This window comes from Podarcis raffonei, chromosome 5 (genome assembly GCF_027172205.1).
Source record: "Podarcis raffonei isolate rPodRaf1 chromosome 5, rPodRaf1.pri, whole genome shotgun sequence".
Taxonomy (NCBI): Eukaryota; Metazoa; Chordata; class Lepidosauria; order Squamata; family Lacertidae; genus Podarcis; species Podarcis raffonei.
The window spans coordinates 7,494,848-7,520,338 of record NC_070606.1 but is presented as its reverse complement, the minus strand read 5'-3'; the positions used below and the strand labels follow the sequence as shown (position 1 = coordinate 7,520,338).

Below are 25,491 nucleotides of genomic sequence, written 5' to 3'. Positions count from 1 at the left end.
TGCTGTATCTGGGTTTGAAGAAAAGAGAAAGCTCTTAAACCAAGAGGCATAGGAACAAAAGTGTGAGAGCAGATGGAAAGGTGAAGAGGGGGGTAGTGTTATGTGTTTTCTTTAGTGGCTATAAATCAAGGGTAGACAAACTAAGGCCTGGGGGCCAGGGGTGGCCCAATCACCTTCTAAATCCAGGCCACGGACGGTCCGGGAATCAGCGTGTTTTTATATGAGTAGAATGTGCCCGTTTATTTAAAATGCATCTCTGGGGTATTTGTGGGGCCTGCCTGGTGTTTTTACATAAGTAGAATGTGTGCTTTTATTTGAAATGCATCTCTGGGTTATTTGTGGGGCATGGGAATCCATTCATATTTTCTTTCAAAATATAGTCTGGCCCTCCACAAGGTCTGAGGGACAGTGGATCGGCCCCCTGCTGAAAACGTTTGCTGACCCCTGCTATAAATGATACCCCCAAGGATACAGACGTCATTACACCTGACCTACTTTTAATCTGGAGGAGGGTTATGATAGAAGTACACATTATTTTAGCAAATGTATTATTATGCATTTGGGGGGGCAGGGGCAGTTAGGCAGAATGCCCAGGTCCCCTTCTAATTCTTGAAATAGCCAAGCTAGTTTCCTGGTGAGTTAAGGGGAACAAAGCAAGTGGCTCTTGTGCCAGATGGCAAATGGGTGGGGCTCCCTCTCTTGACTTGTGGGTGGTTAGAAGCACAAAGGCAGAATGGAGAGCACAGAGTTGGAGTAACATGGATGTCCTTAAGTCAGCTGGAACCTAAGAATGATCTCCCTGGAAAACAACGCTGACTCCTCAAGAGCCAGCCAAGATTCAGAATCGCTAAGCAGTATCTAGAGAATCTACCTGGTGGCGTGTCCCATCCTCACTGATGCACTGGGTGCATTCTTCTTCGTGAACACACCTGCCATCCAGGGTCACTTGTCCCTGTGGGCAGAAACAGCCTTCTGTGGGATAATCCATGCAGATTTCTGTGGTGGTACCATTCGCACAGTGCTTTATGCAGCCTCCTTGACAGTAGCCATACCTCATCGAGACTGGACATTCCATAGCTGTTAAGAACACCAGACACAAGGAAATAAACGAAACGGTAAGTAAACAAATAAATAAAAATTATTATTATTTGTCTGCAATGGAGATACAATACAAAATAAAAACAGTCCATCTTAAATGCATCCTGAATGCTTGGACTAGGGTGAGAAAAATCTAAGTTCACTGCAATTCAATTCAATCCAATCAATCAATCAATATTATTAATAATAATTTTATTATGTATACCCCACCCATCTAGCTGGGTTTCCCCAGCCACTCTGGGTGGCTTACAGCATATATAAAAACATAGTAAAATACCAAGCATTTCCTGACATAGCTAGGAAATGCCAAGAGTGCCATTTCAGATTTTAGTTGGGCACATTGAATATTAAAATACAGAAAGAGGAGGAGGAGGAGACGAAGAAGAAGAAGAAGAAGAAGAAGAAGAAGAAGAAGAAGAAGAAGAAGAAGGGCGCTTTCTGAAGTCTTTATTGTGGTTGCTTTTTGATGCCAACTATAAAAATGTTGTCAGCACTGGACAGCATGCCATTTTTTCAAGCAAATGGATGTCAGCCTTTGGCACACATGGCTCACATGCAGGCATTTAGAGTGCTCCAGGGGGTGTTTACTATGGAATGAGTGCTTTTGGAGCATCCATATGTCTCACAGCTATTCTTTCAAACCTCAGTCAATAGGGGCTGGTCTACGCATGCGGTAGACTGAGTGCTGGGGATCTTGAGGTAGCAAAGCTGGCTATGTGCAGATGGGAGATGCCAATTCAGAATATGCTCTCTCTCTCTCTGTCTCTCCAGACTTCATTGTGGGTGGAATCTAGAAATCGACAAGGGCTCACAGAACACCCATTCCACACTTTCTTTCATGGGTGATTGCCATCAAAATCCAACAATGCATATTCTTGCTTGTTTAGGGGCTAACAACCAATAACCTCCTCCATAGTTATTAGTAGCCCTGCCATTGGGAAGTGGGGGATGCTAGGAGAAAGCCTTTGATAACATTTCTTGGAGCTTTATGAAAAAGAACCTACAGGGTATGGGGGTAGGCCATGGTTTTGAGAATGGTATTGGTGCAATATATTCAGAACAAACGGCTAAACTAATTGTAAATAATGTGGTTACAGAACAGTTCAAGATAGAAAAAGGGACACGACAGGGATGCCCAATTTCCCCCCTGCTTTTTATCTCGGTCCTGGAGGTTTTGCTGAACATGATTAGAAGGGACCAGATGGTTAAAGGTATACAGGTCGGAGCCAAACAGTTTAAATTAAGAGCGTTTGCAGATGATCTAGTTTTGACACTACAGGAGCCAGAATCTAGTACTAAAAGAGTTGCTAGGTATCGTATTGGGCCTGCATCCCGCCCCTCCCTCAGTGAAGGCTAATATCAACTTCAAGAGAGGTAATTTAAATCAGGGAAATGGAATGAGAGTCCTTCTCACTCTGTCTCTATAAAAAAAAGCCTTTTCTGACCCTTAGCTACACGAATGAAGTACACCTCAATCATTCCCTGTATTGCGTTTTCCTAAAGTAGATTTTGACAGCCTTCAGTGAAGCTGACCAACTGAAGATCTTCTCTTGTTTTTGATGAGAGGGATTTTCTGTGCAGACGTGAACATAAGCAGAGCTTGTTAGAGATCTTATTTACATCAATATTGTGACCTGTATAATGCAATACACTTCAAATCAAATATAGGATCGCAGAACCCTAAAAGTTGCCCTGCTGGATCAGACCAAAGAACAGCCTAGCCCAGAATCCTGCTCTCCCGGGCAGAACAGGGTGTGATGCCTGTGGGAAGCCTGCCAGCAAGACAACAGTCCTTCGCCCAGTTGGAAATCCCAGAAACTGATATTCAGAGGCGTACTGCCTCCAACGCAGGATGTAGCTCAAAGTTAAGAGAAGTGAAGTCAGTGCATACCAAGAAATCTAAAGCACTCAGATTTTGAATGCAGAATTGGCATTTAAAGCAGACTTTGATACTTAAGAGTTCAAAATGGCAAAAGCAGAGATCTGGGCAAAATTCAAATTTTGTGGCACTCCAAGTCAGAGACTGCTCCAAGGTGCCGCAGTTAACTTTGCAGGCTGCACATCACTGTGACAATTCAGGTCATCAGACAAACTTTGTCCTCCCTTCTCCTTCTGCCTTTGCATTTTGGCAGAAGGCTGCAGAGGGTCTTTGACATCTCAATCCCTCTCGTGGGATATAGTATGCAGGAAAGATTCAAAGACGGGGCCCTTGATCAACCTGTAGTGTATTTAAAATATGTTCTGGTTTGTGCTTGAAGGATATTAGTAAAGCAACTGCAGTGGACTTTAATGAAGGTGTTACCCTTGCAGCATCTTAAAACGGGGGGAAATATATATCACAGAGACATCTTTATCGAAAGCCCTGCCAGAAAGTTGGCTTTGTAGCTGCTGAGCCTGCTCTCTCATTTATTTGAGTGACTATTATGAGTTTTATTAGACTTCAGTGCAAACATAACCCAGAACTTTTCCTTTCCCATGTATCATTCTTTCATACACTGGACAGGATCATCACCGGCTATTCAAGAATGAAACAAAATTATGTGTAACCCAGGGAGGGTCATGGTGGAAAGTCATTGCTGTCATCATGGTGACTGCCATTGGCACTGGTGCACCATGAGCTGAGCGCAAGAATCCTGTTACCACTTCCTTTGCATGCAAGAACATTTTGCTTCTCCAAACTCCCCCCAGGTTCTCCTTCCCTACCCCCTACCCCCTTTTCCCCATCATAGCCCAAGCCAACCTAGAACAGAGCAGTCATTGGAAAAGTGTGACGTAATACCATGTCATGCCAGACATTTGTCAACTACGTACATATTACGGGTAAGGGAAAGGGACCCCTGGACAGTTAAGTCCAGTCAGAGGCAACTATGGTGTTGCGGCGCTCATCTTTCTTTCAGGCCAAGGGAGCTGGCGTTTGTCCGCAGACAGCTTTCCGGGTCATGTGGCCAGCATGACTAAACAGCTTCTGGCGCAACAGAACACCACGACGGAAACCAGAGTGCACGGAAACACCATTTACCTTACAGCTGCAATGGTACCTATTTATCTACTTGCACTGGCATGCTTTCAAACTGCTAGGTTGGCAGGAGCTGGGATAGAGCAACGGGAGCTCACCTCGTCATGGGGATTCAAACCACCGACCTTCTGATCGGCAAGCCCAAGAGGCTCAGTGGTTTAGACCACAGCGCCACCCGAGTCCCTACACGTAGGATCATCTCACCCCATAGCATATACAATTTGGACCTTATGAAAGCTGTGCCTTTGGGGTCGGGTGGCAGGTGGACTGTAAATGTATTCCCTAGCTATTTCTTGTCGCAGGCATGCATTGCTCATTCACATCCATTACTACGGGTAACTCGCCAAGGATTAATTTATTTTTAGTTTTACAATGCCCTCTCCTTTCCACAGACAGTGAGGTCATGTTCAGAAATGAGAACATTTTCCTAAACACCATCAGCATCCATCTGCAAGTTGTTTGTTGCAAGGCGTGATGCTCATAGGTTACATCATACTTTTGTGTTTACTTAATTGCGCAGCAACGTTCCTTTCTTTTTAGCTCCAGATCGGGTCCTTAAAATACGTTCAGGGCTATAAAAGTTGGAAGTATTATTTGTAACACTTGCATCAAAATGGAGACATAAAGCCTCTCATGTGGGGCTTTCCTTGTGCTTGATCCAGAAGATGCAGTTGGTGCAGACTGCTGCAGCACAATTGCTGACAGGAGTGAGGCCTTGTCAGTATATAAGACCCATGCTCAGAGATCTGCACTGCTTGCTCATTTGCTGCCAGGCCAAGTTCAAAGTGTTACTATTTGCATAGAAAATTCATCGAACCAGTTTACCTAACATCTCGCCTTGCGCCACATGTGCCCACTGGACCGCTTCAGTCGGCAGAATTGGAACTTCCACAGATGCCACATAATGCCCGTTTTCTGCATTTGTAAAAACGTGATCATTTTGTGTGGCAGCGCCTACAACTTTGGAACTCCCTGCTAATTGAGATGAAGCAGGTGCCTTCACTCTACTCTTTTCGGCACCTGCTTAAAACATTCCTGTTTAGACAAGCCTTCCCAGATGTTTAGAAAGTTGAAGTAATTTTTATCTTTATTATGTTTTAAAGTAGGTTTGTGATTTTTTTCTTTATTTTATTTCATTATCAAAATGTAAACTGCTTTGAGGTTTTATTTTATTTGATGACATAAACAAAAGTTTAAACAAAATTATATTAAAAGTAATACTATTACTATTACAGTGAGCTGTTCAGATATATCAATCTGTTTAGAAAACAAAATTATGAATAGTGGGCGAGAGATTCCCCTCCCTCCACAAATATTGTAACTCAGTGTCAACCAATGAAACTGACTGACGGTAGATTTAGCATGACAGAACTATTTCCCAACACAATGCACACTTAACTTAGCTTAACTGATCAATTCACTATAAGACTATTCAATTTTATATTCATTTATAAAAGTTGTAGACTGCTTTTCACTTCAGATGTGGTCCCAAAGTGGATTCCAACACAAAATGTGATCGATAGACTTCAGAAAAGGATTAGAGAAGTTCAGTTGGCTCTCAGCACAATCAACATTTAAGCAGAGAGGCTCAGAGATTGGGCAGCCTTCACATTATGAGTCAATAACAATGGGTCTAAACCACTGAGCCTCTTGGGCTTGCCGAGCAAAAGGTCTGTGGTTCGAATCCCCACGACGAGGTGAGCTCCTGTTGCTCGGTCCCTGCTCCTGCCAACCTAGCAGTTTGAAAGCACTTTAAAAAGTGCAAGTAGATTAATAGGTACCGCTCCGGTGGGAAGGTAAACGGTGTTTCCATGCACTGCTCTGTTGTCGGTGTTCTGTTGCGCCACATGACCTGGAAAAACTGTCTGCAGAGCGGACAAAGGCCGGCTCCCTCGGCCTTTAAAGCAAGATGAGCACTGCAACCCCAGAGTCATTTGCGACTGGACTTAACTGTCAGGGGTCCCTTTACCTTTAACAGTGGGCCAGTGTAGAAACTAGGCTGGTGGGAAAGGAGATACAAATTGCACATTGCCCAGCTTATCAGGGAGGCAGTGGAAAATGGAACATCTAGCTGAAAAATCCACTGCAAATCAACACCAGAGGTCCAATCATTGTCAAACTCACGAATCAGGGCCGAGAGGGGACGGCAGGTGATCCTAAATCTGAACCTGGGTGCTATGTTCTCTAGCTCAGAAACCCTGTGGTCAGTGGCTGGAGCTGAAGAATCAGGGGACTAGAACCTGAAGTGCAACAGGCAAAAGTTACTGGCCTGTTGACCAGACAAGGGCAGAATGACAGGCCTGGTCAGTACACAGGCTTCATGCTGCTGGCCAGTCGTTGAAGCCAGCATCACCGGCTCCTGTTCAAAAGAGATCTCCAAGTCCTGCACACACACGGTCCCAGATACTCATTGGGCCAGGTTCCAGATACAGCCCATATAGTTTCTCGTTCAAGCCCAGGTAGCCCTAATATCAGGACACCCAGAGAAATGTTGTAAAGTAAACCATTTGAAGATCAGTCTACATCCCAATCCCAAAGAAGGGCAGTGCCAAAGAATGCTCCAACTACTGCACAATTGCACTCATTTCACACGCTAGCAAGGTTATGCTTAAAATTCTACAAGGAAGGCTCAAGCAGTATGTGGACCGAGAACTCCCAGAAGTGCAAGCTGGATTTCGAAGGGGCAGAGGAACCAGAGACCAAATTGCAAACATGCGCTGGATTATGGAGAAAGCTAGAGAGTTCCAGAAAGACATCTACTTCTGCTTCATTGACTATGCAAAAGCCTTTGACTGTGTCGACCACAGCAAACTATGGCAAGTTCTTAAAGAAATGGGAGTGCCTGATCACCTCATCTGTCTCCTGAGAAATCTATGTGGGACAAGAAGCTACAGTTAAAACTGGATATGGAACAACTGATTGGTTCAAAATTGGGAAAGGAGTACGACAAGGCTGTATATTGTCCCCCTGCTTATTTAACTTATATGCAGAATTCATCATGCGAAAGGCTGGGCTGGATGAATCCCTAGCCGGAATTAAGATTGCCAGAAGAAATATGAACAACCTCAGATATGCAGATGACACAACCTTGATGGCAGAAAGTGAGGAGGAATTAAAGAAGCTTTTAATGAGGGTGAAAGAGGATAGCGCAAAATATGGTTTGAAGCTCAACATCAAAAAAACGAAGATCATGGCCACTGGTCCCATCACCTCCTGGCAAATAGAAGGGGAAGTAATGGAGGCAGTGAGAGATTTTACTTTCTTGGGCTCCATGATCACTGCAGATGGTGAGAGCAGCCACGAAATTAAAAGACGCCTGCTTCTTGGGAGAAAAGCAGTGACAAACCTAGACAGCATCTTAAAAAGCAGAGACATCACCTTGCCAACAAAGGTCCGTATAGTTAAAACTATGGTTTTCCCAGTAGTGATGTATGGAAGTGAAAGCTGGACCATAAAGAAGGCTGGTCGCCAAAGAATTGATGCTTTTTAATTATGGTGCTGGAGGAGACTCTTGAGAGTCCCATGGACTGCAAGAAGATCAAACCTCTCCATTCTGAAGGAAATCAGCCCTGAGTGCTCACTGGAAGGACAGATCGTGAAGCTGAGGCTCCAATACTTTGGCCACCTCATGAGAAGAGAAGACTCCCTGGAAAAGACCCTGATGTTGGGAAAGATTGAGGGCACAAGGAGAAGGGGACGACAGAGGACGAGATGGTTGGACAGTGTTCTCAAAGCTACCAGCATGAGTTTGACCAAACTGCGGGAGGCAGTGGAAGACAGAAGTGCCTGGCGTGCTCTCGTCCATGGGGTCACGAAGAGTCGGACACGACTAAATGACTAAACAACAATAAACCATTTGCCTTATGAATAAGGACAGTTGTCAACCGCCGCTTTCCATCTACCCACCCACCTTTAAGATCCCTTCTTCTCCCTGGCCTTAAGGGGTGTGACAACAAATGCAAGAGCAGCACCGCAACCTGGTGGGAGCTCCATGAAGAATTACATTGCAGCTCCAGGAATTAACTAGTTCTCAAACAGAGATCTGCAGAAGTAGGTTAAATTAGGTTTGGTAAACCTATACGTATTTTTATTGGCCTGCAGTGTTACAGTGATTAAGCAATGCTGTCCACTGTGTCATTTGTGTATTCTGCACAATGTCCTTGTAATTGACAATGCTATTCCTGGCCACCCTAAGACATGCACCTGCTCCTAAGAAACAGGGAAAGAAGATGCCATTGTTAATACACCAAAGACTACTTTATGCGAACTGGTAGTTAAATTGGGGAGTTCTTTGGCTGTATGTGGCTATGTCACAAGCTGAGAATCTGAGGAATTCAGAGAGGTTATTAAAATGCCTGAGCCTTGGATGCTATGACGGGAAAGCTGGCTTTCTCACTAAATCCAGGAAATGGCAGGCAGTGCTTTCTCTCTCATTCTCTCTCTCTCTCTCTCTCTCTTTTTCTCAGATTATTCCTTATGGAGTATTTGCAGTAGGTAGTTTCTGAAAACACTAGGCTACAATAACAGTGTCTTCTCAAATACATCTTGTGCAGTTCTCTAAGAACTGAAATCTATTTCAGTCTGCCTAATTTCCCCTTCAATTTCTTCTCTGCTTGGGTCTGAAGGACAAATGACACCACCAAAACCACAGAGAGATGCCTTCTTCATATACTTCCAAGGTAGAGACTAGACTGCACCTTTTGTTGTGGTTGCACCAACCTTTCAGGCTGTGGTTATTTTATGTGCAGGCTTGTGTGGCTGAGTAGCAGAGGAATATTATAAAGAGTGAGAGGGAAAAGAGCAATACTGTACAGGAGGACACCCGTCACTGTGTCCTTCTAGGGAGAAAGAGGGCAGATCAGTAGAGCAGTGGGAGTTAACAGTAGACAAGAGAATCATGGCATATTCAAAATTTATATCTAAGATTTGTCTTGGAGACAGCCTATTGTTTTTAAGAAAACTGAAAGTGATGTAAAAGATACTTAATTTCCTGTTGAAGATAGGCATTTTTTATTTACTGGCATCTCAGGCCCAGGGGCGTCTTGCCCATAGAGGCAAGTGGCGCAGGGCGCTGGGGTGCCAAGTTCTGGAGGGCGCCAGGGAAGAGGTGGAGGCTGGGCACAGCGCTGCCCTCGCCCGCCTCGCTGAAGCAGCACCGCACCCGGAGCCTCCGCCTCTTCCCCGCCAGAGGAGCCGCCCTCCAGCCACTGCCCGCCTCCTCCAGCCCTGCAAAGCTTCTAGCAGTGGCGTAAAAAGGTTGGCAACTCTGGGAAATGGGGGGGGCGCCAGAGGGATCTTTGCACCATGGCGCCGAATATACTTATGATGGCTCTTCTCAGACCAAATGGATTTTTGAAACTGGAATGTAAGAAGAGTCTTGCAAGATCACAGGTCCACTTAGTCAACCAAAATGGTCAAAGGCCTGGAAACGATGCCTTATGAGGAACGGCTAAGGGAGCTGGGCATGTTTAGCCTGGAGAAAAGGAGGTTAAGGGGTGATATGATAGCCATGTTCAAATATATAAAAGGATGTCACATAGAGGAGGGCGAAAGGTTGTTTTCTGCTGCTCCAGAGAAGCGGACACGGAGCAATGGATCCAAACTGCAGGAAAGAAGATTCCACCTAAACATTAGGAAGAACTTCCTGACAGTAAGAGCTGTTCGACAGTGGAATTTGCTGCCAAGGAGTGTGGTGGAGTCTCCTTCTTTGGAGGTCTTTAAGCAGAGGCTTGACAACCATATGTCAGGAGTGCTCTGATGGTGTTTCCTGCTTGGCAGGGGGTTGGACTCGATGGCCCTTGTGGCCTCTTCCAACTCTATGATTCTATGAATCTATGATTCTAGTCAATCTTCCTGTTTCCAACAATGACCAACTATACGCCTCTGAGAAGTCCATAAATAAAGCATGGACAACTGCCCTCCCTTAGGTATTCCAAGGTATGTTGCCTCTGAAGAGGAAGGGATGGTTACATTTCCTGGCTCACCCCCTCTAGAGCAAATGTGAGATGATACCACAACCAGCCGTTTTCAACTTTCCGGGGCGAAAGCTCAACAACCATCTTCTAGCCTTAGAAAGCAGAGCTTGGCGTCAAATTACACTACCAATGGCCACTGGTGGAGGAAGAGGAGTGCGGGGGGAGCACACCGCCCCGGGCAACGTGATCCTGGTGGGGTGCCATCGCGGCTGCCTCCCCTGCCCGCGCTGGGTGCCATGCCGCGCCCCTAGGAAGCGTGTCATGCCCCCATGATGCGTGCCTGCCCTGCTCCCTCCTGCTCTCCACCCCCCGGTGCCGGAGCATGAAGCTTCGCCACTGCCAGTGGCAATCACATGTATTTCCCACATAAGTCTGCAAAACTGAGCAAAGGGTTGGAGCACCCTCTCTCTGTGAGAAAAGGTTGAAACATAAAGAGGCTGGATATGGTAGAGGCAGCAAATTATGAGTAAGATGGGAAGAGTGAACAGAAAGCATTCTCCTTTCCTCATAATACTAGAGTTCAGAATAACCCAATGAAGTTGATTGGCAATAGGTGTAGGTCCCAATCAAGACTGGAGAGCCCATGATGGTTGACTCCATTGGAGTGGGAAGGGGACGCGTCAACTCAAGAGAAACGGAGCTCTCTCTGCACCAGCAAAGAGAAAGTGTGGGAGGATCCAAATCTAGGTGTGGCTTACCAAACCTCCAACTGAATTTCAAAGAGCAATTCTCACCACGGTTAATTGCATGTATTTAATTGCATTTAGTTTCATCCATAGTCATCTCTGTAAGGGAGCTACCACAGTCAGTGTAAAGAACCAGTCTAACCACAGCTATTAGTGAGGATGGTTTAATAATAGAAACAAAACAAAACCAGCCTCCGTGTCCCAAGTAGTACCGTATTTTTCGCCCTATAGGACACACCGGCCCATAGGACGCACCTAGATTGGGGGGGGGATAAAGGGGAAATAATTATTCCCCCCCGGCACGGGGCTGGGGTGGAGGAAGTCCGAGCTTCCCCCACCCCAGCCCCCAGAACAGGCAGCTCTCCGCAAGCCGTTGGAGTTCAGCGCGAAGTCGCGCCTGGGATCCCACAGCTTGCGGAGAGCTGCGCTAAGCCCGCTCTGGGAGCATGCGGGGCTGGGGGAGGGGGAAGCCCGAGCTTCCCCCGTCCCCAGCCCCCAGAACGAGTCCCAGAGCGATCCCGAAGCTGTGCGCAGCTTCGCCATCGCTCTGGGAGCTTGCGGGGCTGGGGCGTGGGAAACCAGCCGCCAGCCTCCAAACACGTCGGGAGACAACGGGATGGTGCGCTGTGCCTCCCCGCTGTCCCCTGAGCTTGCGGGGCTGGCGGCAGGGAGAAGCGGGCTTCTCCCCGCTGCCAGCCTCCAAACCAGGTCGTTCCACCTCCCCGCTGCCCCCCGAGCTTGTGGGGCTGGCGGTGGGGCTCTCCTGAAGCCTGGAGAGCGAGAGGGGTCGGTGCACACCGACCCCTCTCGCTCTCCAGGCTTCAGCGAAAGCCTGCATTCGCCCCATAGGACGCACACACATTTCCCCTTCATTTTTGGAGGGGGAAAAAGTGCGTCCTATAGGGCGAAAAATACGGTATTTCTCTGAACTTCAAAAGCCGGGAAGAAACCAGAGCAGAGGGCTACTTTCTTCACACCCTGCTTATGAACTTGTAGACATATTTGCATGGTTACTGTTGGGAGGCAGAAAATCAAAATCAGTTATAAGCAGGGAGGACAACAGTCTGAATTAAAAGGTATACATTTCACACCTGTGTGTGTGTCATACATGTGTCTGCGTTGTCTTTGCTGGTAGTCAAGGGGAGGGGGGAATGGCCAACCTGCCCTTCCCCACCCCCACCTTCAAGGCTTAAATATTGTGTTCGGAAATTTGAGGCAGCTCAAAGACCAAGTTGGATTACTGAAGATTGTATTTCTATAAGAAGCAGTGAAATCCTTACCACAAAACTCTGGAGATCTCCAATCCACACAGATCCTTTGCATCCTGCAGAGGTGTGCGTAGGAAGATATGATCTCACATATTTCATCACCATAGCAGTTGTTTTCTTCACAAGCTGCATAGTACAAGTTTGGAGGAATGATTTGGTGACATTCGTAAAACTGAGGAGACAGCAAGATGCTGCACTTTGTCGTGGCATGGCCAACGCATTGGCCAGCTCTGTTCACCTCACAGATATCCCCTGGCTGCTTCACAGTCCATTCTTCAATGAAGATGCTGCTGTCGGATGTAAAGGAGCCATTTCTTAGCACCAAGTCATTGCCACTGTTTTGGTCACAGATCCCTACAGGAGAGGGACAGAAGAGAATTTTATAATATCTTAGCTTTAGAAGTTATTTATCTCCAACAGGGAATTGAGCTTAGAATATGTATAAGACCCATACTTGAAAACGTTTGCTAGTCCTACCCAAACTATGTTAGGCCCATCTCAAAATTGCTACAGCCGTTTCACCTGAAGAGGACCCTTCAAATTTGCTTCACATTTTGCTTCACCTAATGCTACACCCCCTGCACATTTTCTGTACTTTAGGTGAGCGGCAGACACAATTCTAATCAAAAGTTCCTAGAAGGTTTCTGAGAATGGCGAGAATTGGTTTATGACAGCTCCAATGCACACTATTTTCTAGAGAGGGCTCATCCAGACTTCTAGGCAAAGGTCTGGGCTTTGAAGCTGCATGTCCGAGTGTTTTTTGTTCTGATGTGGTGTTGTGTTTTTATAACTTTTGTTGGGAACTGCCCAGAGTGGCTGGGGCAGCCCAATCGGATGGGCGGTATATAAATAATCAATTGTTGTTGTTCTTGTTTTGCCCCAGTGCTTCCCCTGGAAAAGCTCGTGCTGAGTTGATATGAAATGCCCACCATTTAAAACATTAAAAACCCTTACCTGATAACTACCTGAAAACCACCCAAAGTCTAAATTTTCTAACATACCACAAAGGCCATGCGTTTCTGAAGCGAAGCTCTTTGGGCTAAGTTGTAAAGTAAATTCATTGTTGCTTGGAGTGAAGGAGAGGATGTGCCCCAGAAGAGAGAAACGGATTTCGTGCATTATTGCTCCATAGACATTGACTGCAACATGACCGTCAGCATAAGGAACATTAGTTGTTATGCCATTCACAGCAACCTGTTTGAAAAAATTGAGAAAAGCTTCTTGTTGTTTCCATGCATTGCTGTGAATTGCTTTGAGGGTAATGTAGATGATTAATAATAATAATAATAATAATAATAATAATAATAATATTTTATTTATACCTTGCCCTTCCCAGTTAAAAGACCAGGCTAAGGCCGGCTAACAACAAATTTAAAACACTTAATTCTAAAAGCAGCATAAATTACAGTATAAAATCATGGATAACAATAAAATTCAAAATTCAGAAATCAATTTAGGGGAAATAAGCATTAGAATAATCCCCAGGGCTAGCTGAATGAATTGGTCCTACTTGGGCCAGCAAGGAAGCAAAGGGAGAATTAGCAGTGGGATCTCAGAGCGGGTAATCTTCATAAAAGGGGAGGGGGAGGGAAGAAAAGGGAAATAAAAGATCAGGCTGAATTCAAATTAAAGGCCAGGCGGAATAGCTCTGTCTTATAGGCCTGTCAGAAGGAGGTTAAATCCTGAAGGACCCTGGTCTCATGGGACAGAGCATTCCACCAGATCGGAGCCATCACTGAAAAGGCCCTTGTGGAGGATAGTCTAACTTCCTTAGGGCCTGGGACTTCTAAACTATGGTTATCCATGGACCTTAAGGTCCTCTGCGGGGCATACCAGGAAAGGTGGTCCCGTAGATATGAGGGTCCTAAGCCACAAAGGGCTTTAGAGGTCAAGACCAGCACCTTGAACCTGACCCTATACTCCACCAGGAACCAGTGCAACTGGTAAAGCACTGGATGATTAAGGTAAATGACTGACTCATTTGGGGGACAGGAAAGGGCTACATTAGGTGGCCACCACATTTGGGATGGGGGCTATATACTCTCCACTCCCCCGAGGTCTCAGCCAGTGCAGTCTTTAGCATATGCACCGCTGGGGTGCAAAGATCCACCCAGCGCCCCCAAATTTAGTTTAGACCCCAAATTAACTTTTATTATGCTTATGTCAGACACCACGCTTAAGCCTTATCTCTTGTTTATGAAAGCAGGGAGGAAAAAGAAAAAAACTTTTTTATTTGCTCATTTATTTACAATACACTTATACTTAAGTATACAACACCACGACACTTAAACTTATTAGTATTGTTTAGTCACCTACTTAGGAGAAACATCAGTCATGTCAAAGGTGCCGCTGACCCCGCTGCCACGTAGCAGCTCAATACAATATGTAACATAATATTTTGATGTAAGAGTTAATTTCACATGCACGGTGCTGTTGAGAATGACAAATGCTGTCGCTGAGTCAAACGCCGCTGTTGTGAATGACAAGTGCCGCTGCTGGTAGCGTGTCTTTGGTAAATGAGCGCACAAAGTCAAATGCCCTTTAGTGAAACAGTAGGTATACATTTTGGTAATACCTAGGTATATATGTATTTTGTTTTTTCTAGCTTGATCAAAATTATTTATTATTTCATAACAGGTAGATAGTTAAGAGCTTAGGCGGTTTCAGTGGCGGGTGCCTGGCGCCCGGGTGCCCCGCACCCCTTGCACCCCTAGGAAAAGTCAGCCCTGGTCTCAGCCCCTGAGAATCAAGACTGCTCTTGTAAGCATAGCCCAGTCCCGGGTTCTGCTTTGGGTGACACTGGAAAGAGATGGAACATTGGGAACTGGTTTTTACATATACTATATATTTTGGAAAGTGATTCGTCTGTCCGTCCATCTTTGTTCTCTATAGGTTAAGCCAGCTCTTGAGAGATCACAGCTAAATTTGGCAAGGAAGTTCTGGAAGTGGAGGTAGCGGCGTTTGTTGGGACACTGGCTGCCATTTTGAATCAAGATGGTCAACCGAAATGTCACTTTGGGTGACTTTGCCCATTTTTTTGGCTTAGGTTCAGCTGCCTCTTGAGGTATTGTTTTGGCACTAGGCTTCCCAAGTGGAATGCGATGCTCTTCATCAAATGTTTGGAGACCAACTGCCATTTTATTTCAATATGGTGGAAATCTTCCAAGGCACCTTCTAGCCACCTGCAAGACTCAAGGTTGTATTCAACTAAAGTTTACTCAAAGTAGACCCAGTGGCATGAAGGAATGTGACTAGGTCCATTAATTTCAATGGGTCTACCTTGAGTAAACCTTAGTTGAACACCATCCCCAGGCTCGTTTCTTCTTCATTGGCTATACTACAACTCTAAGCTGTTTATCTAGTCCCCAGTCAAGCATTATTCCCACTACAATGGCTTACCGTCATGTTGCTGAAGAGCAGCACAGACGAGCCCTTGTATGTGATCGCCATGGCATTCATGCAATTGAATCTTGGGGTTAAACTGCAGGGCCTGTTGCGAAGAACGACCGCAATATCATGTTCTTTGTCTTCAAACAATGTGTAGGAACAATTGCCTGTCAGTTTGAAATCCAGTCCATCAAAGGTGACAATATGCCTGGTTGAGCTTCCCATGCACGTGCCTGTAAAGTGGCAGGAAGAAAACAAAAACGACCATCAGGGGACCTGATCATTTTAAGTAAACCTTCTCCTTCTTGAAATAAATTAAAAAATTGTCCAGTAGCACCTTAGAGACCAACTAAGTTTGTTCTGAGTCGAGTCGTACCTTGTTTTGCAACCGGGATCCGTTCCGGAGCCCCGGCCACTAGCCGAAAAGGACGCAGGGCAAAGCGCTGCATCTGCGCACGTGCGCGGATCGATTTGCACTTCTGCACATGCGGCAAACCCGGAAGTAACCCGTTTTGGTACTTCTGGGTTTGCTGCGGACGTTCACCGGAATGGACGCTAGATGAGGTGGACATTCGTGGAAGTATTACTGTATAAGCTTTCGTGTGCATGCACACTTCTTCAGATACCCTATCTGAAGAAGTGTGCAAGCACACGAAAGCTTATACCCAGAACAAACTTAGCTGGTCTCTAAGGTGCTACTGGGCAATTTTTTAATTTTATTTATTTCGACTGCGTCAGACCAACACGGCTACCTACCTGAATCTTCTCTTTGTTGACAGGCAAAGCAACAGGGGACACTGAGCAGTTGGATTCTGGTGCCTTGCTCTCTATACCACTGTGCCAGTCCTCTACTGTGTTCTAGTACCACAATTGCAGGTTGTAAAAGGAGCCAGCTGGCAATGGTTGAGAGAAAGCTGCTGTCTGCAGCCCGGCTCCTGAAAGTGAGCAGTTTTCGAACTGCCAACCCACGCCTTCCTAGTGCCACTTTCAGCTTTCTTCCAGGCTACCTGCTTTCACATGTATCCTCTACTTATAGGCGCATAGAGTCTAATTTAACTAATCATTTGTAAAAATGTGTTGCTTTGCTCTGTGTGTTAAGTTGAGGTAAGCTGAAACTCTCCTGCCTGTTACTTAAACTGCCCTCATTCACTCTGTCAAGTACCAATCACACCTGAGGGAGGATGAAAAGGCAGCAGAACAAACTACTCACATGGACACACCCAGCGGCAGCCACATGTTTCCTCTACTTTAATAGCAGGGAGACTGTTGCGACATGTTGGTCTGGGCATCTTCTCACAATTAATTCCATGGCTCTCCAGAGCTGTGCGGCCACCCGGGAAGCATGTCACAGTGTGACATTGATCCAGCAATGTCCATTTGTCACCAGGCTGAGCAAAAACGACATACTGAAGTTAAAATAGGATTCTATGTTTAAATGATAACAATGGAAGAACATTTGGTAAGTAGCCACCAGACTGACCTACAGTCTAAAACTAGCAAGCAAGATGATACTCTCCTTGGGCTGCTAAAATAGCCTTGGACAATTAAATAAAAGAAAGGAACAGGGTTTTTTTTATGTGTGCAAAAATATGAACGATGTAGAGAAACACTTGGACATGAACCAGCCAAAGTCAGTGTTTTCAACTCCGACTGATTTCAACAGGAGAATTAAGCATGCATATTAAGGTTACCAGATTATTTTCAATGAATCCGAGGACACTTTTCAACTTCCTAATAAATAGATGGATTTTGTCAGGGGACTGATTTGCAAATCTGGGGACTGTCCCTGGGAAACGGGGGTGTCTGGTAACCTTAATGTATATATGTTTGCTCCACTGAGATCAATGGGACTTAGTTGTCTTTAACTCTGACTGGATTGTCCCCTCTGCAAGAAAGACATGCCAAAATGTGAAACAATTAATATGATGGAATACAACACTTGAGGAGAATGGTATTGGTCCTATGAAGGACTTTACGATGAGAGTATATGAGTTCATGCTTAGTCGTACAAAATTCAAAAGAGAAACATGCCAGTAAAGCACAGGATCTCTCTTACTTCTTCCAACATGAAAACATCAGGAGTGAAACAGTAGACAGTCCCTTGATAAAAATTTACTAGAAATATCAGGTAAGAAAGGGCCACATTAGGTGGCACCACGTTTGGGATGGGGCTATACATTCTCTACTCCCCTGACGTTTTGCTAAATGTTGGCAGTTCTGATATATTAGCCAAAAATAAGAAGCTCTTGTTCCACGGTTAAGCACCATCAACCTAAAAGGCATTTATTCCTCCACACACCCAGTCCCATAAAATGGAGGTCATCTAGAGACGTTCTCCAAGACAAGTGGCTTTGCAGGCTGATTTGATTAGTTGGACATCTGAAGGAATGGGTTTCCCAAATCTAAAGCCTGACTGTGCAGTCAGTCTGAAACGGGCCCCCAAAATCCCCATTTTTCCTTCTCCATTAGCTAAAATCCATTAACTGGAGCATTTGAGCCAATGCATAACAAGGACCCAGCTGTATAAACAAAGCCCTCTCCTTTATCAGTACGTGACGCTTAATGGATGGCCTTGTCAGTTCCGAAGTGGAGACGGGATGGCAGAGCTGGGGCTTATCTTATCTTGTGGGTTGTAGATATCCTGACACACTGACGCACAGATCTTGCAAGACACCCTCACGCTTGGGGATGGTGCCAGAAGTGCTCTTAGAGTTGCTGACCTTCTTACCCCAAGATAAGGAATACAGGAACAGGAACATCTGTTTATGGTCATGGATGTCAACTTACGTACAGGAACATCTGTTTATGTTCATGGATGTCAACTTACGTGTATGAACGTACGAGGCTGGATTCCTGGGGAAGGGGGGAGAGGGTGCCTGGAGGATATATATACTGTATGCAATTTCTCTTGCTTTTGTGCTTGCTGTGAACTGATTCACGCAGTGCCTTCTGCTATCCAGACAGCAGAATAAACTCTTTCTCTGAACCAAACCTTGATGTCATTTGACTTCCTTCTTCCCGTCCAGGAGCAACATTCACCCAACCAATCGGTAAAGTCTAATAAGGCTACACATCCACATAGTATCTTTAAGTTATGTAAATGTAAATATAATGTAAATATAAAAATATACTGCATCTACTTACTGCCCTCACATTCCCATCCTCATCTATGCACTCTAAGACAGGCTCTGAAAGAGAAGCAATCATTACACATTTAGAACATCTCATTTATACAGTGTGCAAAGGACTACTAAACTGTAGTTTCAAAAAATACAGGTTTCAGCATCGCCCACATGTCACAACATATGTTATCGTTGCTGCAGTATCCTGAGGAATCATCCTTCGTGGATTTTAAGTTTCGCTCCTCATCTTTTTATTATGTTCTCAATTTTGATATATCCACAAAGTTCAATAAAAAGTATTGTAAAAATAAAACAAAATACAAGCTTCAGAAGAAAATTAGCCCGAAATATATTCTAACAAATGACTATATAGCCTCTTCCTTCTTAACTAGGAATGGTAGGTCAGCACAGGGATGGAGAGTGTAACCCTGTTGATTCCCTTTTTTATGGTCATGGAATCATCCTAAAAAACCCACCCAGGATCAGAATGGGACGGACCTCAAGATGCCCACAGACTACAACAGAACAGATTTGTCCACCCTTACCAGTGGTGGCCCTATTCACACCCAACTTGACCCTATACTGGACTTGGGACCTTTCTAAGTTTCTCGCTTTCTGACAAAATTTGTTTTAAGCTACAAAACAGATAAATAACCAGGGTGGGAGTGGGGATGGGAGTTGGCAAAGCGTAGCTCATGGTCTCCATTTCTTCTTAACAAGTTTTGTTCTTCATCTCTGACTATGTGATGAACTGGCATACTTGAAGAACTTCTACAAAGTAGGATCCTCTGGCTTATGAAAAGAGAGCAGCAATTTCTGAGAATAATGGAAGCAATTAAAGAAGCAAAGAGTGCACCTTAGATATCTTGTTGTGGTGAAGTTGTTTTCTTTTGATTTGTTTTTCTGAAGCTCACCTGTGCAAAGTTTCTTGGAAAATGTATCACCCGATGCCAGCAGAGTTGGAAGGTCATCAAAGCGTTGTAGCTCGATTATCCTGTCAGGGGCAGATGGCCCAGCTAAAGTCCTCAGTTGTGCCTTCTCATATCTGTCTCCAACTCCAATGGGAAGCAAAGCTACCCCTAAGGAAAAGTTTGACATATTGAAATACACCCTTAGAAGGTGGTGGACTTGCTTCATCGGAAGTTCTTTAACTACTTCTTCTTCTTCTTCTTCTTCTTCTTCTTCTTCTTCTTCTTCTTCTTCTTCCCCACTCATCTGACTGGGTTGCCCCAGCCACTCTAAACTGCTTGCAATATATATAAACATTTATAATAAAACATTAAACATTTTAAAACTTCCCTATACAAGGCAGCCTTCAGATGGCATGGGGTCAGATAAACCGTGTCCTCCTCCATGGAGGGCATGTGTTGCGGTCAGATCACCATAAACTGCCTCCCTGTTGTGGAGCAGGACTGTTTGGATAGCCACAACACCCCATTGGTTGCCCCTGGGTTGCTGGGGCTGAAATTTGGCTGGTTTGGATGTCTACTGGCTGCCAAGGGGCTATTTAAGAGGCTGGACGTACTTGGAGTGCTTCTCTTTCTTGCGATGTGCATCGGATCACCCGCCCTCCCACCCTATATTTAGGGCTGTTCGTTTGGCCTTGCTATGCCTGTCTAGGGGTCATCTGTTTTGGAGCAGGGGCCCGGTAGGAATTTTGCCATTTGACTGATTGGCTGTTGCCATTTGGTTTTTGCCTACCATGTAGCAAATCGTCACAACTTTGTAAGGTTGGCGATTAGGCATTGGTTCAATGTTTTGTGGAGGGGAAGTGGTTGACTGTGCCTGCCCCCCCCCCCATCGCTGCTGCTAGGGAATTCCATTAAAGGAATCCAGGGGCTCGCCTTGCTTTTGCCCGAACCCTGACAAGCGGCTAGGGCCACGCCAGAGCCCCTGGGAGCATCTGGGGTGAGCTGTGAGACTAAAACTAGCTTCTCGCTCCCCCAGGATGTTTTCCCTTACTGACCTCTGGTGGTGCCCAGTGTCAGTCCTGTTCCTGCCACTGTGCAGATTCAGGTAGTCTGGAACCAATGCCTAAGCAACCACTCACATGCTGTAATCAATAAAGATGCTGTCAAAATTAATGCCAGAAACCTAAAACTAAATTCTGTGTCTATTGTGTCTTTATTTGGGGGGGGGGTGGCTTGGGGGTCTTCACACGCAACTCCATACCCTCCAACATTTCTCCAATGAAAATAGGACGTCCGAAGGTAAAGCAAGGCATTAGTAACTGGGACAGCTTCTGTAAATGCGGGACTGTCCCTGCAAAATAGGGACACTTGGAGGGTCTGAATGCAAAACATCTGGAGAGAGCCAGGGAGGGGAAGGCTGTGCTTGGGAGCGGGACCAGTGTGTGCTGTGACATTGAGGGAGTGGGATTTACTTGCATGTTTTCATGGTTGCAAAGCCTCTGGTCTCAGAAAGGGGTACTTTGCAATAGAGACAATGTAGAGGAAAAAGGGACTCTTAATCATTTTTCTGCCAGACGTTCTTTTGTCCCAACATGTCCACAGTTATGTGGTTTCACTAACAAGAACAATTCCCAGGGCTTATTTTAAAAAATTGAGTTACTTTCCAAAATTCCCTCGTACTATAAAAATAAAAATAGTGGCAGAATATTTACTATTGACTCTTGCAGAATATACAGCAGCCTCCACGGAATCTTGTGATGGGGCAGATACAATGATCACAGCTACTTTGGATGCGTTGGGTCTTCCTCCGTTGGCTTCAGAAACGGCATGCTGAACTGTGAAGTCCATCACTTCTCCTGAAAATGAAAAGAAAAAGTGGTCCATAACCCACAGCAGACTATTTTCAAGAGGGGTTAGTAAAGAGGCCCTCCACATATTGTTGGGCTACAACTTGCATGTTGTGGCTGGGGCTGATGGGATCTGTAGTTCAATGAATCTGGAAGGTACCAGGTCAGTGAAGAATGATTTAGGCATGGGAAGGCAAGCTAAGACCCGGGGGCCGGATGCGGCCCAATCACCTTCTCAATCCGGCCCACGGACGGTCCGGGAATCAGCGTGTTTTTACATGGGTAGAATGTGTCCTTTTATTTAAAATGCATCTCTGGGTTATTTGTGGGGCATAGGAACTCGTTGATTCCCCCCCCCGAATATAGTCTGGCCCCCCACAAGGTCTGAGGGACAGTGGACCGGCCCCCTGCTGAAAAAGTTTGCTGACCCCTGATTTAGAGAGTAGTAGGAATGGTAATGTTTATGGGATGTATACTCTTGAGAGACAGAAGATTAAAAATAGGACAATTTAATAACTGGCTTCATTTAATCTACTTTATGATACTAGATAAGGCATTGCTGTAAGCAGACATAGGCTTGGTTAAGCCCAACCACCAAGAGACTGTGGTAGTTTTGCTGTTGCATCAAGCTGAGCTTAGTTTGACTTAGCATATCATCCAACCTGGACTTGTGGCTCGGCTCTTTCCAGACTAACCACAAGCTGCAACCAAAATGTTCAGGAAGCAGCTGCCATCTCCTTTTCCAGAACCTGCATGTTATGTACTGAAGTTCTCACCCTGGACCAGCAGGGGGATACTGTAGATAGTTATGCAAATAAGGGATCGAAAGTGACGTTCAGTGATTGGATAGTTTTAGAAAATTGTTACAGTTACATTGTACTGAAGCTCTATATAAGCAGGCTGGCTGAACCCTTCAGTTCAGTTCTGTCCTGGCCTGTGAATAAACAAGAGCTGTTTGAAGAATCGCTGTGTCGTCTGATATGTTCACCCACAACTTAACACTGCACACTTGCACTAAGCCATAAATCGAGGTCATGCATAATCCTAAACCAAACAAAAAGGCACGTAGGGACCCAGAAGGAAAATGGCAGCTGCTTCGCTCTTCCCCAGAAAATGCACTGCTTGCAACTTGCCATGGTTTAGCTTAACACAGTCTGCCCAGACCTACCAAGAGCAGTAAACCAAGAACTATTATTGGTTTCAGGTTGTTTTTTGGGGGGGAGACAAACCACAAACCTTGGTTCACACATATCAATAAGTCACATTGTGGCTCAATTCTGGCTAGCACACCAGAAGTGCAAAGCAGCCTTGATTTCCCTTCTGGGTATTATTGCTATTATTATTTATTAAATTTGTATTTCGCCCTTCATCTGAAGATGACAGGGCAGTTCACAACATAAAAATAGGAACCTTCGGACTTGCTCATTCTCATGCAAACCAGACAGTACATTTGTTTATATATTTACACTTGTTACTCTTTATGTTATGTGCACAATATCCCTATATCTATAGATCTGCAATGGTAGATTTATAGTACAATAGTAGATTTATAGTACAATAGTACAAATTATAAGCATTTGTACGTAAACTGAAGAGCAAAATATAATAACGTACTTAATGTATATGCAAATAGCTTGGCGCTTACATGGAAAACAAACCTGCAAGGGAACATTGTAGAATGTAGAGGATATATGAAAAAGGTTCTGGAGAGGAAATATTTTTAATTCAGTATCAGCCAGAACAATGGAACTTTGCAGTAAAAATAAATTACAGATGGCATTTATACACCCATTCAACTCTTCCTCATCACCTCCAGTCAGTCTTCCAGTTGTTGGAAAGGATGTGGAAATACAGGAATGTATTTTTATTTGTGGTGGGAGTGCCTTCTGGCACGGATGTTATGATCCAAAAATTTTATTGAAATAAGGAATATTCTTAGATAGGCTGTTCAAGCTACACCTTGGCTGGTGCTATTATCAATATTTTATGGTAGAAATGAGAAAATAAAATAAAAAACACTATTATTATGGAATATGTTGAAATGGTGCAGTTTTTTGTGGAATTCAATTGATATTTTTATGCTTCCCTTTCCTCCCTTATTTTTAGCTCATTTCTTATGTTTGTATTACTTCTGTGAAGTGCAAGACACACCAGTCATCTATATTATTTATGTCTACTGTCCATCAAAATGTGTTTCGCATTTATCCCTTACTTTGTTTTATTGTTTTTAAACTAGGTGGAAAATTATTTAATTTTTTTTTAAAAAAAGATAGATAAATTAGATGACAATACCATTTTAAATAAAATTAAAAGTTCACAAAAGAACTAACTCATCAGGGCTATGATACAAAATTACCATTTTCAAAGCAAATTCGGAAATATTGTCTTTCTAGTTATGAAACATCATTGAGTTATTTAGGCTGAAGGCTAGGAGAAATATTCAAACACAGCATATTTTAATGCCCTATTTAAATATTTTTAATGGTGCTACAGTGACACCCAGTGGAAAGAAAAAAGCACAAACATACTCATTCACTCATTCATTAGGACAGCATGCTACAACCACCCCAAACTCTTAGTCACTTGAACACCAAAAGATATATTTAACAAATTCCTGACGTGGCCTAAGGAGTGTTTTCACTGCTACTAGGAAAACACCCACACAAGCAACAGAACAGCAAATTACCTGTGTGGCCAATGATCTGCCAATCTGGGTGACTAATCTGTATGTTGCTGTTAGGAGTGGCAAAGGTTGAAATGTTTGTGGCATTAATGGATAGGAACAGGAGACTTGCGGACTTGACTATGCTGTACTCTTTGGGTTTCTTCTGAAATGTTTACTTGGCTAAAACATTCTATACATATTAATCACCACTATCGGGAATTTCTGTCCCCCCACCTCCAAAGACATCTTCTGATGCCTTACAGTAACAATAACTGTGTTGGAGATACTTTGCACGGTAAGGACCACTGTGCCCCCAGATGGCAGGGGAACCCTGAGAAGGACCTCTGATGAAGAACTTAACGTATGGACAGGGACATGTGGAGACATGCAATGGTTCAGTTCCATTTGCCCAAAGCCACATCGAAAACAGTAGCTGTACAGCAAAATAGCATCATCCGAGAATCTAAACTTGATTTGTGACACGTTTGCCAAACCTTTGACCACCATATACTAGCCTTGCTTTCTGAGCTGCCCTATATACTCGTGTGTGTGTGTGTGTGTGTGTGTGTGTGTGTGTGTGTATAAGGTCCCCACATAGGAGAGTCTAGACAGGGGTCAGCAAATTTTTTCAGCAGGGGGCCGGTCCACTGTTTCTCAGACCTTGTGGGGGGCCGGACTATATTTTGAAGGGGGGGGGATGAACGAATTCCTATGCCCCACAAATAACCCAGAGATGCATTTTAAATAAAAGCACACATTCTACTCATGTAAAAACACGCTGATTCCTGGACCGTCCATGGGCAATTGGGCCGGATCCAGCCCCCGGGCCTTAGTTTGCCTTAGTTTTGTTTATTTGGTCTTTCCATGATCATTGAAATGTTTTTTCATATTACACTGCCCAGAGTTGTGATTATGTCTCGCTTAGATTTTTACGATTGATTTTACAATTACACTATTCTTATAAACTACTTAGAGATGTTTATGTTAAATGATATATGAACTGTAAAAATAAATCAGTGCATGGGTGGCAAAGTCCAGAAACAGTTTTGCCATGCCACTCACTGTGTAGGTTAGACTAGCAGACATTTGTTCTAACCAATAATAATTTAAAACCCCCATGCTAGGGACATATAGTGGGAGAGAATTGCAACAGAAGTCTATGACTTGCAGATTTCCCCACTATGAGAGGGGATGAGAAGATTTACTTCTTTCAATTCCTTTATCATTTCTCTACTTGGATCTTTGCAGTGTTGAATTCATGCTGAGTTCTGGTTTAACTAGAAGAACTTCTAAAATTAATTCCAGAATTGGAGCATACATAGCTTGAAACACCCAGATCAAGCAGGATTGCTGGGTTTACCTCCCAGTATACTGCCTGCCTAGCATTTATTATTTGCAGTATGTCCCATTCTGCTCCTCAGCCTTCCAACTGGAGGCTGAAAGGGGGGACATGAAGCTCCTTCAAAGAGCAGCAGTTTCCATTTAATGGAAAGGAGAAATCAAGAGTGGATGAAAA

At 44.4% G+C, this 25,491-nt stretch overlaps 1 protein-coding gene across 1 annotated transcript in view; it reads right to left on the bottom strand.

Annotated features, from left to right (window-relative positions):
- The window catches only part of VWF (von Willebrand factor), a 163,769-nt gene that overhangs the window by 49,082 nt on the left and 89,196 nt on the right, over positions 1–25,491 (bottom strand). The window contains exons 31-38 of the mRNA XM_053387704.1: positions 21,176–21,319; positions 19,467–19,631; positions 18,575–18,618; positions 16,641–16,818; positions 15,443–15,663; positions 13,045–13,237; positions 12,056–12,397; positions 872–1,077 (exon numbers count right to left, since the gene is read on the bottom strand). Coding sequence (XP_053243679.1) covers positions 872–1,077; positions 12,056–12,397; positions 13,045–13,237; positions 15,443–15,663; positions 16,641–16,818; positions 18,575–18,618; positions 19,467–19,631; positions 21,176–21,319 — 1,493 coding nt within the window. The remainder of the gene's footprint in view (positions 1–871; positions 1,078–12,055; positions 12,398–13,044; positions 13,238–15,442; positions 15,664–16,640; positions 16,819–18,574; positions 18,619–19,466; positions 19,632–21,175; positions 21,320–25,491) is intronic.